Genomic DNA, 16,649 nt, shown 5'->3' with positions numbered 1-16,649 from the left:
ACCTAACCAGCGTCTTTCGGGACCGTCCCGGTGCCACGCCCAGACCGGCGCGCCGCTCGCACATGCGCAGCAGTAAGTCCTTCTGCCCTTGGGGTTACTTCCTCCTTGAAAAAGGAGGCTGAAGTCCATCGTACTTTAACATATTTTAATCCTCACACCTCTCTCGGGGGAATTTTAGTTTTAAACATCATCAGCAGCTACCTGGAATTTGAATCAGTTTGGTTTCCCATCACTGGAACTTCCCCTTTCAATCTAAGGAACTTGTCTCCGAAAAGTTGTCATCAGTCTGTATTGCAGGTCTCGCGAGAAGGCGACCGTCTCTCGCGTTATTTCCTTGTTTCCAGAATCCTTAGCGCGGAGTGGAAGAAGACTCTTTTAGCTCCGCTTCTTTTGATGACTGCGGTTTCCTCAGCGGCTTCCCAGGTGCTGAGTCTGTGTGAGAAATGGCGGCCCCAGAACAGCCGCTTCCGATGTCCAGAGGATGCCAGAATTCTGCTTCGCTTTCTCCCCCGCGGGGCGACCGAACCCTTCTAGTGAGGCACCTGCCAGCCGAGCTTACCGCTGAGGAGAAAGAAGACTTGCTGAAGTATTTCGGGGCGCAGTCCGTGCGCGTCCTATCCGATAAGGGGCGCCTGGTAAGACCGCGCGAACCCCTAGTTTCCGGGGAAGGTCCTAGGCCGGTGACGTGGGGAAGGGAAGTTCTGACAGAAGGAAAAAGAAGAGTGGGGAACATGCGCTGGTGGAGTGGAGGCTTCCTCTTCCCCTTCCCAGTCTTTCTTCTTTCATATCAAAATATCTTTCGTCCCAAATCAAGTTTTAATTGGCTTGTGCCTCGATTAGTCGCCGCGCTGCGGAAAAGGGCGATTGAGAAAGGCGAAGCAGAAAGAATGAAAAGTAACCTTTATTATATTCCGTTTCTCACCCACCCTGGGAATCTCGAAACTCCTCGGAATTTAGAAATATTTCTCTTAAACTCAAGAGTACTCCCAAAAATATGTAACAAAGGGATACTTAAAAATCTTGGTTTGCTTATAAGCCAGCGTTAAGATATTCATCAAAATAGAGGAGAAACTACAGAAATCGGCAACTTGAGTAAGCTAATTACAGGATTTCTACTAGATTTTTGAGGAAGATGTTCTTCATAAAAATTGTACAGCGTAGTCTTTCAGGGAGTGATAATTTAAAACTATTAAAAGTCCAACCCAGGAATGTACAAAATTACTTTATTTTCCATTATACCCGAAGATGTTTTACATGATTGCTCTTCATTAAAATAGTGACGGTGATGTTATTAAGTTTCTGCCAGATGATCTATGACGGGACAGGACATCGATAGTTGTCTCCCTAGGTGATTTTAATATGCAGCCAAGGTTGTGAATTGAGTTAAAAGAAAGACCCATTTAAACTTTGCATTTGGCTATATAGTGAAAAGTTTAGATCTTTGGATGCGTTACACATGGAACATATTTTATGATTTTGGATAGTTTAAGAATGGACCTCCCTGGATAGTAGAGGTTTTTAAACTTAAGGATTGTTGAAGTACATGAAAATATATTTAAAACATGCTGTGTGTGTGCACTTGCAAGGCTTTCATTTCAAAGAAGTCTGATCCTAAACTGATTTAAAAACTGTCCTGAAATTCGTAATCAGTTAAATGATCTCGATTTCCTGCCTTTTCTGTGATTTTATTAGTGTCAAATCACTGTCAGCTGGTAAAATATCAGATGTCCTTATGAGAAATTGAAATTATATTTTAAATAATTTGTACCTTAATTGTTTTTCAGAAACATACAGCTTTTGCAACTTTCCCTAATGAAAAAACAGCTGTAAAGGTATGACTCCTTCTTTTGTGTTACTTATTACCAACTTTCTATTATCCAGGCATAGTTAAAAAATGAAACATTAGGCTAAACTATAATTTTTAAAAGCAAAGTGAAGTAAGTGAAAGTCGCTCAGTCCTTTCCTTTCCTACTCTTTGCGACCCCGTGGCCTATACAGTCCATGGAATTCTCCAGGCCAGAATACTGGAGTGGGCAGCCTTTTCCTTCTTTGGAGGATTTTCCCAACCCAGGGATCGAACCCAGCGTCTCCTGCATTGCAGGCGGATTCTTTACCAACTGAGCTACCAGGGAAGCCCTTTCAAAAGCAAAAAGGTTTGTATTTCCAGAATTTGCCTCATTGGCTACATTTGGCTTGTCAGTTGGCAGATTTTGCCCAAAGTGTAGATATTTGGGCATAAGACTATTATGAGTTGACCAAAAGGTTCATTGGGGTTTTTCCTTATGATGTTATGGAATAGATTAACAGGAACATGAATAAAAATTGAATTGTAACCTTTTGTATAATTAAAAATGACAAGCTTTGAAGGATGAAAACATCCTTTAGACATAAAAATTGTAAGGCAAGATGCTTTAAGCATTAAATAGAGAATGTATATTTAAAAAATCCTGGGGGATCATTTGCAAAGGTGACCTTTGAGGTAGACCTTTAATGATTTGTTGGATCTTGAGACGAAAACAAAGGGAAATGGGCTTTCCATGTTTTGAGACCACTAAAGAAGACTGTGGAGCATGGAAAGCTCTAAGTGAAGCAAAAGCTGAGGGTTGAAATAGGACTTGGAAAGTAGGTTGAGTCTAAATTTGGGTTGAGGGGAGGGAGGGATTGAATTTTGTTTAGTAGTTATTCTTAAGGTACTTGATAAATTTAAGCTGACCAGTAATATAGTCAGCTCTATGAAAGATATCTTGTAGAGTTCATGTAATGGATTAGATAGGGAAAAAGATTAGACGTAGAAAAATCAAAAGGAAAACCTAGACAAGAGAACTGTTACAGTGGCCAAGGCAGGAGAAAAGATCTGAGTAAGGAAGTAAGAAGACAAAAGAAGAAGTAGATATACATTGGGTAGAGATTGTGTTTGTAGGTCCTGTGATCCCTGTAGATATGGTTGAGAGAGAGGGAACACTTGAAGATTTTCAGACTGAGTTCTTGGGTTATTACTTTAGCTGATATGAGGGGCAGGACTCAGTGTTTTCAAAGGTATGTAATGAATTCGTATGTTATCTATTAACTGTGAGGAGTCGGTGGGCTACTTCTGTGGAAATATTTTAAAAAGCAATGAAAAATATGGGTCTAGAGTGGAGGTAGGCTTAAAAATGGAATTTCTTCAACAAAGTGAATGAATATGGCTGGCCAAAGGAAGAAGAACCAGCAAAGAAGACAGGGAGGGAGGGAGAAGTTAAAGAGGAAGTAGAACTAGAAAACAAATTCTCATGGATGCAAAGAGAAGAGAGTTTTAAGAAGACAAGATCCTCTAATGACACAAGGTGAAGAATTAACAGTCTAATAGTAAAGTACTTTTTATTGGGAAACTGTAGAAATGACCAAATTCTTAATAAGGGGAAAGGACACTTTAAATTGTAGTGTATCCATACACTGGACTACAACCCTCAGAAAATGAAGTCAAATGAATATGTATTGATCAGAAATGTAACCCAGATAGATTCATAAACAAAGTTGGGAAATACATATTATGTAACCTTGGAGTTCTTGAAAACTAGTACTATGTATGTTAGTGTATGCCTAGAACAAAATGTAGCAGAGCTATATACCAAATAATAAATGTTTTTCTCCCAGGGTGGAATTACAGAAGACTTTCACATTGTATATATTAAAATATAGGAAAACATTTTTTTCAAAAAAGATCTTTTGAAATACAGTTTTAAAATATTGTTGGTAAAATATGGTAATGAACCACATTGTTTTAGAGTCAAGATTAACTTGTAGGAGAGGACATGGAGCCCATCATTATCTTTGGGAAATACTTGTATCGAAAAGAAGGAATGAGAAGATGGTAGCAGTGATAGAGTTTTTAGGCTATAGTGCACCTGATTAATAGTTTTTTAAAACAAAGGGAGAGAGATGTTTATAGTAAGTTGCTGAGAAAGCTATGAGGACTAGTTAACATTAAAAATTAAAAGCTATAACTTTGAAGAGAACGTGTAACACATTTTGAGAGGAAGAAACTTGAAGTAATTCAGCTGTATTTCAGATAATCAGAGGTTCGTTGACAGTGAAGAGGTCTAGATTGAATTAAGGACTTGAAAATTATTAAAACATTTAGAAACTTGGTTTGTATAATGGAGTCAAATAAGAATGCATAAAGATGGTAAAATAAAATTATAGTCCCAGTTAAGCCCTAAAGTTCCATTTGTTCAAAAAATACACGGTACCTGCTATGTGCTGGATGCTCCTTTAAATCTTGGGATCTATTAGTAAGTCAAATGCAGGTTTATGCCATCATATGAACCCATGTTCTTGAATGGAGAGACAGACCATAAATAATAAACTTAATAAGTTATTTAGTATTTTAGAAAATGAAGGATCAGGAGTGCTGGGTTGAGAAGGTTAAGCTACAGTTAAGGTAGTTAGGGTTATGTTTTCAAATATTTTGAAAGAAGTAAAGGAAGTTAGCTAAGGAAATAATATGGGGAAAGTGAATTCCAGTAAGGGGAATAAGCAAAATGCACTAGCTTGTGATCAAGGCATAAAAAATGGGGGGAGAAACTGAATTTGAGGTCAGAGAACTTAGAGAGGGCCATGACATGTGCATTCTAAGTACATTAGATTTTGCTGAATAAAATTGGGTGCCATTGTAGTACTGTGAGCAAAAGAGCATCATAATTTGACTTATATTTAGAAACTATGAGGACTAGTTGGGAGAAGGCAATGGCAGCCCACTCCTTTACTCTTGCCTGGAAAATCCCATGGACGGAGGAGCCTGGTAGGCTGCAGTAGAGTTGGACATGACTGAGTGACTTCACTATCACTTTTCACTTTCATGCATTGGAGAAGGAAATGGCAACCTACTCCAGTATTCTTGCCTGGAGAGTCCCAGGGACAGGGAAGCCTGGTGGGCTGCCGTGTATAGGGTCGCACAGAGTCAGACACGACTGAAGCGACTTAGCAGCAGCAGCAGAGGACTAATTAACATTAAAATTGAAAGCTATAACTTTGAAGAGAATGTGTGACACATTTTGAGAGGAAGAAACTTAAACTCAACACTTTGTGTTGAGAATAGATGGAAGGCAGGGAAGAGTAGAAACAGGAAAATGTGTTAAAAGATTAAACTGCTAGTTCAGTCCAAAGATGGTGGTTTCTTGGACCATGGTGGTAGCAGTGGAGATGGTAAGGAGTAGTTAGATTTTAGATTAATTTGGAGGTAGAAGCAAATAGCAATTTTTGATGGCTTGGTTATGCAACATGGGAAAGAGGTGTTAAGGGTTATTGCAAGATTTTTGACATGAGTAAATGAAAGAAGGGAGTTGCCATTGAAAGTTTCCAGATGGGAAACATTTGAGGTGAGGGTGGGGAGAGAAGATTCAATTCCTGGAGTGTTAATTTTAAAATGTTTAAAATTAAGAGAAGCTATCCAGTAGTTTGGAAATATGTTCCTTGACTTAAGGACAGAGATTTTGACTGAAATTATAAGTTGGGAAATTATCAGCGTAGAGACAGTCTTTAAATTTAGGGTACTGGATTAGATCCAAATATAGATCTCTGGAGTATACCAACATTAAGAGTTCAAGACAGCATAAATAAACCAAAGTGATTGAGGAGTAAAACACAATAACGTGGAAGAAAACTGTAGGGAAGTTATAATGTCTAGGGAAGTTATAATGTCTAGACTCCAAGTGAAGAACATGTATAAAAAAAAGAGTGATTGTGTTAAATACTATAAAATGAAGATTGAGAGTTGACCATTGGTGTGGCAGTACAGAATTTGTTTGTGACAGGCAGTGTCAGTGGACTGATTAAGGCATAAACCTGATTGGAGTGAGTTTGAAACTGGATGGGAGAGGAATTTTAGATAGAGGGCATAGATGTTCCTCGAGGAGCTTTACTGTAAGAGTAATTTAAGGGGAGGGAGGGGGAAGGGGGGAATAGTGGTAAGTGGGATCTATTAATGAGGAAAAAATACTTTGTAGGATGGGAGAAATCAGATTGTGTTTGTATGCTGTTGGGGACAATCCCGTAGAGGACAGAAAATTAGCAATGTAGGTAGGAACACACCCTGTACAGTTCCAGAAAGAAGAAGAGGGGCTGGGATTTAGTGTACAAGTGAAGTGAAGTGAAGTTGCTCAGTCGCGTCTGACTCTGTGATCCCATGGAATGTAGCCTAGTAGGCTCCTCCATCCATGGAATTTTCCAGGCAAGAGTACTGGCGTGGATTGCCATTTCCTTCGCCAGGGGATCTTCCTGATTCAGGGATTGAACCCAGGTCTCTCACATTGCAGACAGTCACTTTACTGTCTGAGCTACCAGGGAAGCATATACAACAAGTCAACTAGATTTAAATAAGAACATAGATCGTTGATATGTGATAACAGATAGAAGGTAGAATATGTGGATTCAGAAGATGGTAGATGAGAAATTATGGTTTGGAATCCGAAATTCTCATTTTGTAGCTTCAGTTTTCTTAAAGTAGGAAGCGATATCCAAGGCTAAAAGAATGGGACAGGACTATCATGAAGTTAAGGAAGAAGGAAATAGTGCAAAATATTATCTTAGAGATTGGTAGAAAAAAATGAACTGAGAATGTAGTATGTAACTGGTTGGCTTCATTAGAGGTTGCCCTCGGATTTGTGATTGTGATTGTGAATTTAAAGTGAGACCAGCCCAGTTCATTATGTTTGTTTTTCTAAACATTTTCTGCTGCATTAGCACAGGAAAAGTTGGATTTAACCAGATCTTAGTTTTGCTAAGCGATTGGAAGTGATTGCCTAATGAGTAATGAAGGCTTGGCAGCCTGACATTAGAAATGGGTGAAAAATAGCCAAGGAAATGTTATCAGCATTAACAAAAAAAGTGTATAAATTACTTTATATGTGGTCTGTAACAGATAACTTAGGTACAGTTATTAATTATTTTACTCTTTTGTTCTTCCAACTGAAGGCATTGACAAGACTTCATCAACTGAAACTTTTGGGTCATACTTTAGTTGTTGAATTTGCAAAAGAGCAAGATCGAGTTCATTCACCATGTCCCTCTTTGGGCACTGAAAAAAAGAAAAGGTATGTAGATAGGTTTTCCTAGCCTTTTAAAAGTTTATTATTATTTTTTTAATTTATTAAAAAATTTTTTTAAATTACTAATTTTTTTAAAGAGTTGTATCGCTCTTGGATTATTTTCAGACTAACAAGTAAATAATCTGAAACAGTAAATGATTGTATCTCTCTACTAAATCTAGTACTTGAAAGCAATACATTTGTTTGTTCCTAATTATGCATTCGTAACCTGAGTATTGATTTAATATTAGGACTTAACCAGTGTGAAATGAAAAGAGAGTAGGTGAAAGCGTTCAACTATTAAGTGGAGGGAAGGTAACTAGTATAAAGTCCTAATATATAGCAAGGTATCATTAATAGGCACAGCCTTGATTCCTAGCTGTAATTCTTTGTAGCTATATAACCTTTATAAATTGCTTTACACCAGTGGTTCTCATAGTACAGTCCCTGCACCAGCTGCATCATCTAGAATCTTGACTGAAGGAAAGATTGTTCGTCCTTAACCTAGTCGTACTGAATCAGAAATTTGGGTTGTTGGGGGTGGTGAGGAGGATGGGCCCCAGCTGTCTGATTTTTAAGAAACCCTTGCTGATGGACATTAAAGACATTTGTGTGCCACTATTTTATACCTGTGAACTTCAATTTTGGTGGGTGAGGGCTGTCAGTAAGATTCATCATACCATCTTCGTGTCATTGCTATGAAGAATAAATGAAAACGTGGCTTGCCTTATATCTGGAATTAGTTTTCTTTTTCATTGGTATTTACTTAATAGCTGAAAATTGTACTTTCGCAGCTATTTTTATAATGCTGTGTTTGAAAAGATAGTGTCATTTTTGTCATTCTGTTTCTTCTATAGATAACATCAATTTTGATTCCATATTTCTTAGGTCTGATGATCCTGTGGAAGATGATAAAGAAAAGAAAGAACTTGATTGTTTAACCATAGAAAATGGAATTGCACCAAACCATGGGTTAGCATTTTTGTTTGTATTTCATTGTGTCTTTTGCTTTTATTTTGGATAGGTAGGTTTGTGTGTGGGGTTATGTGTGTGTGTGTGTGTTGTCAAGATATTTTTAAAGGATATTTTAGTATATATAATGAAGATTTTTAGTGTGTTGATTAAACATATAGAGCATTAAGAGTTTGTCACTGAATTTGGTTCCATTAAAATGTTCAAAGTTGTAAGATAAGCTCTGAAAAGAAATGCTATATTCTATAATACAGAGAGAAGGCAACTTGCTGTTTAAATGTAATCATTTAGATCTTTTAGGAACAGAGTACTCTTAGATTTACTGAATCATTTGAGCAATTTGTATGTTATTAGGTTACCTAAAATAAGTTATTGATATGAATCTTACTAAAACACAATAAGCATTTTAAGTATTTTTTTTAGGCTGACTTTTCCTCTAAATTCATGCCTCAAGTATATGTACCCACCACCTTCAAGTACAATCCTAGCAAATATAGTAAATGCTTTGGCAAGTGTGCCGAAGTTCTATGTGCAGGTAAGTAGAATAAACATTTCTCAAAGTAAATACTTTCTCATACTTTTTAAAAAATAGTTGTATTAATCAGACTAATTCCTATAAGGGTGATAATATTACAGAATTTTAAAGATGCCTTAGATTGGGCTGTTATAGCTAAGTACCATGATCTGGGCGGTTTTTAAATAATAGAAAATTATTTTTCACAGTCTGGAGGTTGGAAGTTGTATATCAGTGTGCCGGTAGAGTCAGGTTCTGGTGAGGGCCCTCTTCTGGGTGGAAGATGGCCATTTTCTCTTTGTAACCTCATGTAACTGAAAGAGCGTGAGAGAGCTCTCAGTTGTGCTTTTTATAAGGTACACTAATCCCATTTATGGGAGTTCTACCCTTATGACCTAATAACTTCCCCAAAGCCTCATGTCTTAATACCATACCATTACATGTTAGGATTTAACATATGAATTTTTGAGAGGGACATAAACATTCAGTCCATTGCAGAAAGTATTGAAAAAATAACTACATTCAAGTAAGGGTTTTTATAAACTATAGTGTAAAAATACTATGTTTAGTATTAATACTAATAAGCATAAGCTAATTTGGGAAATGTAATTTCTGGTAATTCTTCATTACTTTAGCATATGCTTTTTCCTTTCTTAGAGGAAAAGATGTAGAGGATCCCTCAATAAATGCTTAGAAATATTGACAATAAAAGATACTTTTAAGTACAAAATATAGATGATGATTTTCTTTATTTTTCTCTATGTTTCATAATTCGCAATAATCAAGGAAAAAAACACTTTAGTAAATTTCACATTGTAAGAATATGACATTTTTAATAATGAGAATAATGGTATTTTGTACAATTGATAAATATTTTAGGAAGGTTGATCTTCTAAGATATACCAGTGCCTGAGATATACCAGTTTAGCCCTTTCCTGGTATTATAAAGGCAAGAGGTGATCCTTCCTTTGCACTAAATTAATCACTAGTATTATTGCAGAGTTTTTAAGTACACTATCAGATGTGAGTTGAATCATGATTTTTCTATTTGATTTCACATGTTTTATCCCTTTTATTAAGGTGCTTCATCTTATGAATAAAATGAATTTGCCCACACCTTTTGGACCAATTACTACCCGGCCTCCCATGGTAAGAAAGCTTTTGGAATTTTCAACATTCAAAATTTCGCTTCTTGTGGTGAGATTATTGAGGCTAAATTTTACAAATGTTGTGCCAGTGATCTCTAACGTGTATTGAAAATGAAGAACAAATACAAAGTTAACGTAATAATAGTCCTGTGGAGAACTGAAAGTGGGAAAAAGCCAGAACTTTTTTTTTTTTTTAATTTTTTCTTACTTGGCCATGCTGTGCAGCATGTGGTATCTTAGTTCTTTGATCAGAAATTGAACCTATGACTCCTGCAGTGGAATCGTGGAATCCTAACCACTGAACAGCCAGTGAATTCCCCAGAATATTAAAGTAATGTTTTTGGTAATAGAGGCCATCATTTCTCTTAGGGTTATTCAGTCCTTTGATCTAGAACATTGTGCTATCCTACAAAATAGTAACATTTAACAAGCTGAATTGCCTAAAATTTCCATTTTTCTGGTTTTATTGCTAGTAAGTTACATTTGCAGAAAAACGGTTGATAATTTTTTTTATTAGAATTTACTATGCAAATCTATCGATACTTTTGTTGGTAGGTTATGTCTGCTCTTCAGTAATTTTAGTAGTTTTATTATTTTGCTGTAATACTCAGTACTTCATTGTTGGTTTTTTTTTTTTTTTTTAATTAATTGGAGTATAGTTTACAGTGTTGTATTTCAGGTGTGCAGTCACACCTAAATCAGTTATATTAATACATATAGGTATGCTGCTAAGTCACTTCAGTCGTGTCTGACTCTGTGTGACCCCATAGACGGCAGCCCACCAGGCTTCCCTGTCCCTGGGATTCTCCAGGCAAGAACACTGAAGTGGGTTGCCATTTCCTTCTCTGATGCATGAAAGTGAAAAGTGAAAGTGAAGTCACTCAGTCGTATCCGACTTTTAGCGACCCCATGGACTGCAGCCTACCAGGCTCCTCCATCCATGGGATTTTCCAGGCAAGAGTACTGGAGTGGGGTGCCATTGCCTTCTCCGACATATACGTATAGCCACTCTTTTTTAGATTCTTTTCCCTATATAGACCATTGTAGATTATTGAGTGGTTTCCTATGCTATACAGTAGGTTCTTATGTATATTATGTATAGTAGTATGTATATGTCAATCCCAATCTCCCAATTTATCCCTCCCTCACTTCCCACCTGGTAATCATAAGTTTGTTCAGATTCATGAGTGATTCTTAAGTCATGTTGTAACTCTTTTATTTCTGTTTTCTAAATAAGTTCATTGTACCATTTTTTTAGATTCCATGTATAAGCAATATTATATGATATTTGTCTTTCTCTGACTTAACTTCATTTAGTAAGACAGTTTCTAGGTCATCTGTGTCACTGCAAGTGACATTGCTTCATTCTCTTTAATGGCTGAGTAATATTCCATTGTATATATGTCCCTTTAGTACTTTTTTAGATAACAGCAATGAGAAATTATTTTAGAAGGCTAACAAATTGAAAATTTGCTTTTGTATTGTGCATTGATTGCTTTTCTAATGTGTATATTAGCTTCATAATTTTTCTTTGTAACTCCAAAACCTCAATGCCTGGCATGTTGCGAGGATAATAGTTAAAATTACACTAGCTGCTGTTAACAAAGCTCAAATCTTAGTCACTTAACACAATTCAGATTATCTCTTGCTTGTGCCAGGTTCATTCCAAAAGTAGGGCAGAATGGTGTTCTTTCCTGAGTTACTAAAAAGATCCAAGTTAATCTGCACTATGTGCATTCCCTGGTTGGTGAGGATGTTACTGTGCAGCCTGCAGATAAAGAAACGAGAGAATTTTATGTGTGGGAAGTCTCTGTGCTTACCTTTTCATTGACTAAAACTCGGGTGAAATCTAACTGCAAGGGAAGTTTGGAAATTTAGTCCAGCTAGGTGCCAAGGCAGAAGAAACAAGTTTTGTGATCGACTAAAGTCTACTAAGGCAAGTGTTCCATCAATATATGTTGAATGTGTAAAAGAAAATCATGAGGAATAGAGAAATGTGAGAATCATGTACCTGAATGGAAATAGTTTTCTATTCATAAACATCATAGATTACCATAGTATTTTTTGTTTTTACTTAGTATGAGGACTATATGCCATTACATGCACCTCTTCCACCTACATCTCCTCAGCCACCAGAGGAACCTCCTTTGCCAGATGAGGATGAGGAATTATCTAGTAAAGAATCAGAATATGAAAGCAGTGATGATGAAGACCGTCAAAGGTATGTAATGTCAGATATTTGTGTAGATTCTAATAAACATAGAATATATGAATGAGATTCTCTTACTCTTCATAAATTTTGCATATAGTTCTTCCTAATTCAGGGTCCTTAGCATTTGTCCATTCCCAGCTCCCCATCATACTATAGATTAAGGCCTGAGACTAGAAATCAAGACCTAAGGAAAAATTTTTGCATGATGAGTAATTTTTTTGATTGATCATGGTATAAAGTTGATCATTGTTTTTTATTGATTCTGTATTTGAGAACTTGCCCACTTGTTACAGTTTATTTATAACTTCAACATCAGTAATTGCAGTGCTTTTACGGTCTTCTAGCAGACATGGGCATGTACGGAATGGTGAAAAATTTGAGTCATTTGATATGCACATCACTCATGAGGTAGAACAAAGTGACATTCTGTCTTCTTGTTTCAGCTTATACTATAAATAAGGGTCTTTTTCGCCATGCTTTTCACATTTTTGTGCTGTTTGTTGTTGGTTTTGCTGTTTAAAATGCCCCCAAGTGTAGTGTTGAAGTGCTGTCTAGGGTTTCCAAAATCAAGAAGGCTGTGATGTGTTTTATGGAGAAAAGTCTGTGTGTTAGATAAACTTTGTTCAGGCCTGAGTTATAGTGCTGTTGACTATGAGTTCAGTGTTATTGAATCAAAAATATATATTAAATAAGATGTTCTTAAAAGTAAACAAACATAAAACGAGGTGTGTAATGATCAGTTGATGAAATGTGAGCACGTGCTTGCAGGAACCTAATCCAGAATTTCCTTTAGGGACAGTGATTGATTATTCACTAATTCAGTGTTTGCGAAGGCTTTACAGAACAAAGTTAGGTTGTATTTCTGTTTTGTCAGTTTACTTCCCTGGAATTTATTTACTTCAAAGTAATTTCTAGAGCAACTTTATAGAATTTTATACAAGAATATTCACAATAAAATTACTGCAAACGAATTATTCTTTTATTGGTTGTTCTTGACGATCTACATATATTTTATTTAAAGCTTCTGGCAAAGAGCAATAAGTTGTTAATAATGTTCAGCAAAGCCTAAAATAGAAATTGCTAAACATTTTCTGTAAAGAGCCAGAGTTCTGTTGTAGTGGGAAAGCACCAGTGGATGATACCTAAATGAATGGATGTTGCTATCTTCCAATAAAACTTTCTATTTAAAAATGAACAGACAATGACTAGATTTGGTCCTTTGGCTGTGTTTTGTCAACCCTAGCCTTGAAGACCTGTATAGGCAAATGGTGAGAATCATAGATACACACAGAAGCCACCAGATACAGAGGGAGTGTTTTAACAGGAGTCAGAATCCAAGCAGAGAATCTAGGCACCGTATACAAGTAATCAGCAGCAATTTGACTGTTATTGAAGCAACATCCACTTGTATAGTGTGGCTCCTTATACATTCTCTTTCTAGGGAGAGAGTTAAAAGTCAAAGCTTAGGTGGGGTTAAAACTACCAAAATGGGAGTTAATAGATCATCTGTCTTGAATAGAAATATTTTTAAGGCTGGCAGCTTTTGATAGACTAATTTGTTGCTAAATAAAGAACAAGAAGTATTACAGTGGATTAATTAACCTCTGTAAATTTTATTTTCTTTATGAAAACAATGATAATAATGAGAAATGTTTTATAGGCTGGCCACAACTGTTTTCGTTTTATTTGAATTTCTATTTAGGGATGTAGTGAGGAAGTCTGCAACTAATTCATCTCAAGTCATGAGAACAAAGCCTTTGAATGAACTAAGCTCTGGTTTCATGCTTCTCTGTTATCTTTTGGAAATATTATAAAACATGCTACTATATATTTATCAGCAAATATTTATTGATTACATAAAATATGCCTTGCACTGTTGTAGAGGCTTAGTATACTTTTGGAGAGCAATTTATGAATATAGATATATGTTTCATATAACTGGATTTATTCATAAAATTTTTGTTAAACCATGGTTTTTAAGAGGCTTTAAAAATTTGTAGCATATGTTTTCATTTTTTTCTTGCTTATGGAAAAAGGGTTTAATACTTATTTTAACTCTTCTTAACTACATTTTATTGTGCTTGTTTTCAAATTTCACAAATTTAACTCTGGAGAAGTAGAGCTGTGACTAATGGTTTTGAACTTGCTTTGTGGAAACATTGTATCTGATCCTGTGGAAGAGCCAATAAAGACTAGAGAAGATCTATTCTAAATATTCATAATCATAATGGAGATAAGTTATATACAAAGTATCAGTTGTCGCCCTTTGGTTGATTAAGCTACTTTAGAGTATAATATTTGAAAACTGTGTTTTCAGGAACAGTGTAAGTTATCTTGTTTATATAAGGATGCTTTCCAACAATTATGCACAAAATATTTTAAAATTAAGTGTTTAAGTCTAGGTTTTCTTTAATAATTAGAATATTAATCAAAATAATTTTACTGTGTTTGTAAGATCTGTTGACTATCTGTCAAGGCAAGAGCAGTAAAGTTACATAGATTTTATTTAGTGTATCTTGTTTAACTTTTTGACACAAAGTTCAGTCATTTATTTGGGGAACTAATAATTTTCGTAATAAAACATATCTTTAAAACTTGACAAGTTGCAATTAAGTAAATTCCCAGTTCCTTCAGGCTAAGATGAAAATTGATCAAGGAGATTCATAACTTGAGCTTTTGTCAAATGAATTATATCTTAAATTATGACTTAGAAATTCTACTTAAGCCATACAAATCATTTTATAATTTATAAGCTCAAATAAAAATTTAAGCTTAACAAAAACAGTGGTAAATAACTGGGCTTTTACATAAATCTTTTTTACTCTTCTTTCCGCTAATGTAGAATGACCAAACTAATGGAACTGGCAAATCTTCAGCCCAAAAGACCAAAACCAATAAAGCAGCGCCATGTAAGAAAAAAGAGAAAAATAAAGGATATGTTGAATATACCATCATCTGCTTCACACAGGTAGTTTTGTTTTAGATTATACGATAAGAGTTCTTTATATAATTTGTTTAATTGCTTCACTGAAATCATTTCTCATTCTGACTTCTATCAGTGCATTTCGTTTACCAATGATTTCTTATTTGCCAAATTCACAAGTATCCCTAATTTTCTCAAAGTTGACCAGCATTTGATACTATTGACTATGCCAGGTTTCAAAACTGTCCACCTTTAATTTTTTTGTTTCTCATATTTAACTCCGTCTCTTCCTCTTTTTCTTCCTACTTTTTTCTTTTATGACTTTCACTGACTCCCTTACTTGCTTTTTAAGTATTGGATTCCATATATTCCTGTCTGTAGTCATTTTCTATTCATATATTTTTACTTCTTGTTAATATCATTAATTTTTATGATTCACCAGTTGTAACTGATAGATTCCAAATCTCCATCTCTAGATTTAAACTCCTGAGTTTTATTTCCAGTTTCCTGTTTGTATACTCAGGGTCTTGTATGCACTTAAGGTAGTATTCAAAGCAAAATTAATGTACTTTCATTATGTCTTTCTCTTCCTGTACTGACAGTTTTGATAATGGCATCACCAGTGTGCTTATATGAAAGTTTGTTAGTTTTTCCTAACTTCACTACCTGATATCAAACATTTTTTTGCTTCAGAGTACCCTCGCAGGTAAAAGTTCACATGGCTTAGCACACAGGACCCACCTTTAAATATTTATTAAATGTGTGATAAGTTCTATGCTAAATATTGTGGGGTTTGGAGCATGCTTCCAAAGCTCAGTGCTGTCTTTTCAAACAGTGAGTTAATAGTCTTATGGGCAGGTAAAACATACGCACAGATGACTGTTGTATTATCAATTATAATATTAAATGATATAACAAGATGTAACTGAGAATGAAAGATTGTGAGAAAGGAGAAGTCACAGCCAGTTAAGAAATCTGGAAAGACTTTAAGACAGAGGAGACAATTTGAGCTGGGCTTGAAGGACGAGAGGCAAAAATGAGTCAGGGAAGAGAGATGCAGTTTGAATAAAATAGTACATTTCCAGAGGTAAGGCAGTTTGGTGCGTAGGAATAGAAATGATGAAAGGGAAAGCTAGAAGGATGTGGAGATACCTGCCTTAAATGTTATGTAATGATATTTGAATACATTGAAGGAGCTGTTTTAATACATTAAAAAATTAAAAATTTCTCTCAGATTTTATCATCTTATAGTAAGCTTTCAGGAAATATACTGATGTGGGGTGATGATCAGGGCAATGCATATGAAAGAATTTTATTAGATATAAATTAACTTCCCAGTATGTCTTAAACTTTGTGTTAGAATAGAGAAATTGCCAATGTAATAGTGTTTATTACTGTGTATTTTGTTTGAAATATATTATCCCTTTTGACTGATTATCTGACATTTTGCATTAACAAATTTTTTTTTTTGAAATTATGGTAGAAATTATTAGCCTGTTTGCCATGGATTTCTGTGTACTTAAATATCTTAATCAATGAAAATTGCCATTAATTGCAGTTTTAATTCTGTTCAGCTTTTCTACAAGGTAAATTTCCTTTGAACTTGTAAGTAACTTCATAAATTGAGAAAAGTTTGTTAAAATGATGTTTTTACATTTTTCAAGGAATGGGTCTTTAATCTTTGGATTTTTTAGAATTATTTTCTCATGTTAAGTGTACATAATATGATGCATATTTCCCACCTATGTATGTTTTGACACCACAGTCCCGTGCTTTTAATCCCTATAACAGCACCAAACAATTAAAAACTAATATA

General features: G+C 35.2%; 1 protein-coding gene across 7 annotated transcripts in view; it reads left to right on the top strand.

Moving 5' to 3' along the window:
- The first annotated feature begins 294 nt into the window (after nt 1–294).
- The window catches only part of RNPC3 (RNA binding region (RNP1, RRM) containing 3), a 75,891-nt gene continuing 59,536 nt past the window's right edge, over nt 295–16,649 (top strand). For 6 of the 7 annotated variants that reach the window (XR_011565775.1, XR_011565774.1, XR_011565773.1 and 3 more), the window contains exons 1-8: nt 295–635; nt 1,785–1,832; nt 6,952–7,070; nt 7,953–8,036; nt 8,460–8,571; nt 9,631–9,699; nt 11,777–11,919; nt 14,753–14,878. Coding sequence is in view for 4 of the 7 variants with exons in the window: in XM_070786017.1 (XP_070642118.1) it covers nt 444–635; nt 1,785–1,832; nt 6,952–7,070; nt 7,953–8,036; nt 8,460–8,571; nt 9,631–9,699; nt 11,777–11,919; nt 14,753–14,878 (893 nt within the window). In the remaining 3 variants the exon portion in view is untranslated. The remainder of the gene's footprint in view (nt 636–1,784; nt 1,833–6,951; nt 7,071–7,952; nt 8,037–8,459; nt 8,572–9,630; nt 9,700–11,776; nt 11,920–14,752; nt 14,879–16,649) is intronic. The other variant, XM_070786018.1, reaches the window with a different exon arrangement.

This window comes from Bos indicus, chromosome 3 (assembly GCF_029378745.1).
Source record: "Bos indicus isolate NIAB-ARS_2022 breed Sahiwal x Tharparkar chromosome 3, NIAB-ARS_B.indTharparkar_mat_pri_1.0, whole genome shotgun sequence".
NCBI classification, from domain to species: Eukaryota; Metazoa; Chordata; class Mammalia; order Artiodactyla; family Bovidae; genus Bos; species Bos indicus.
Note: the sequence above shows the minus strand (reverse complement) of the source record. Positions and strands in the feature narration are given on the sequence as shown.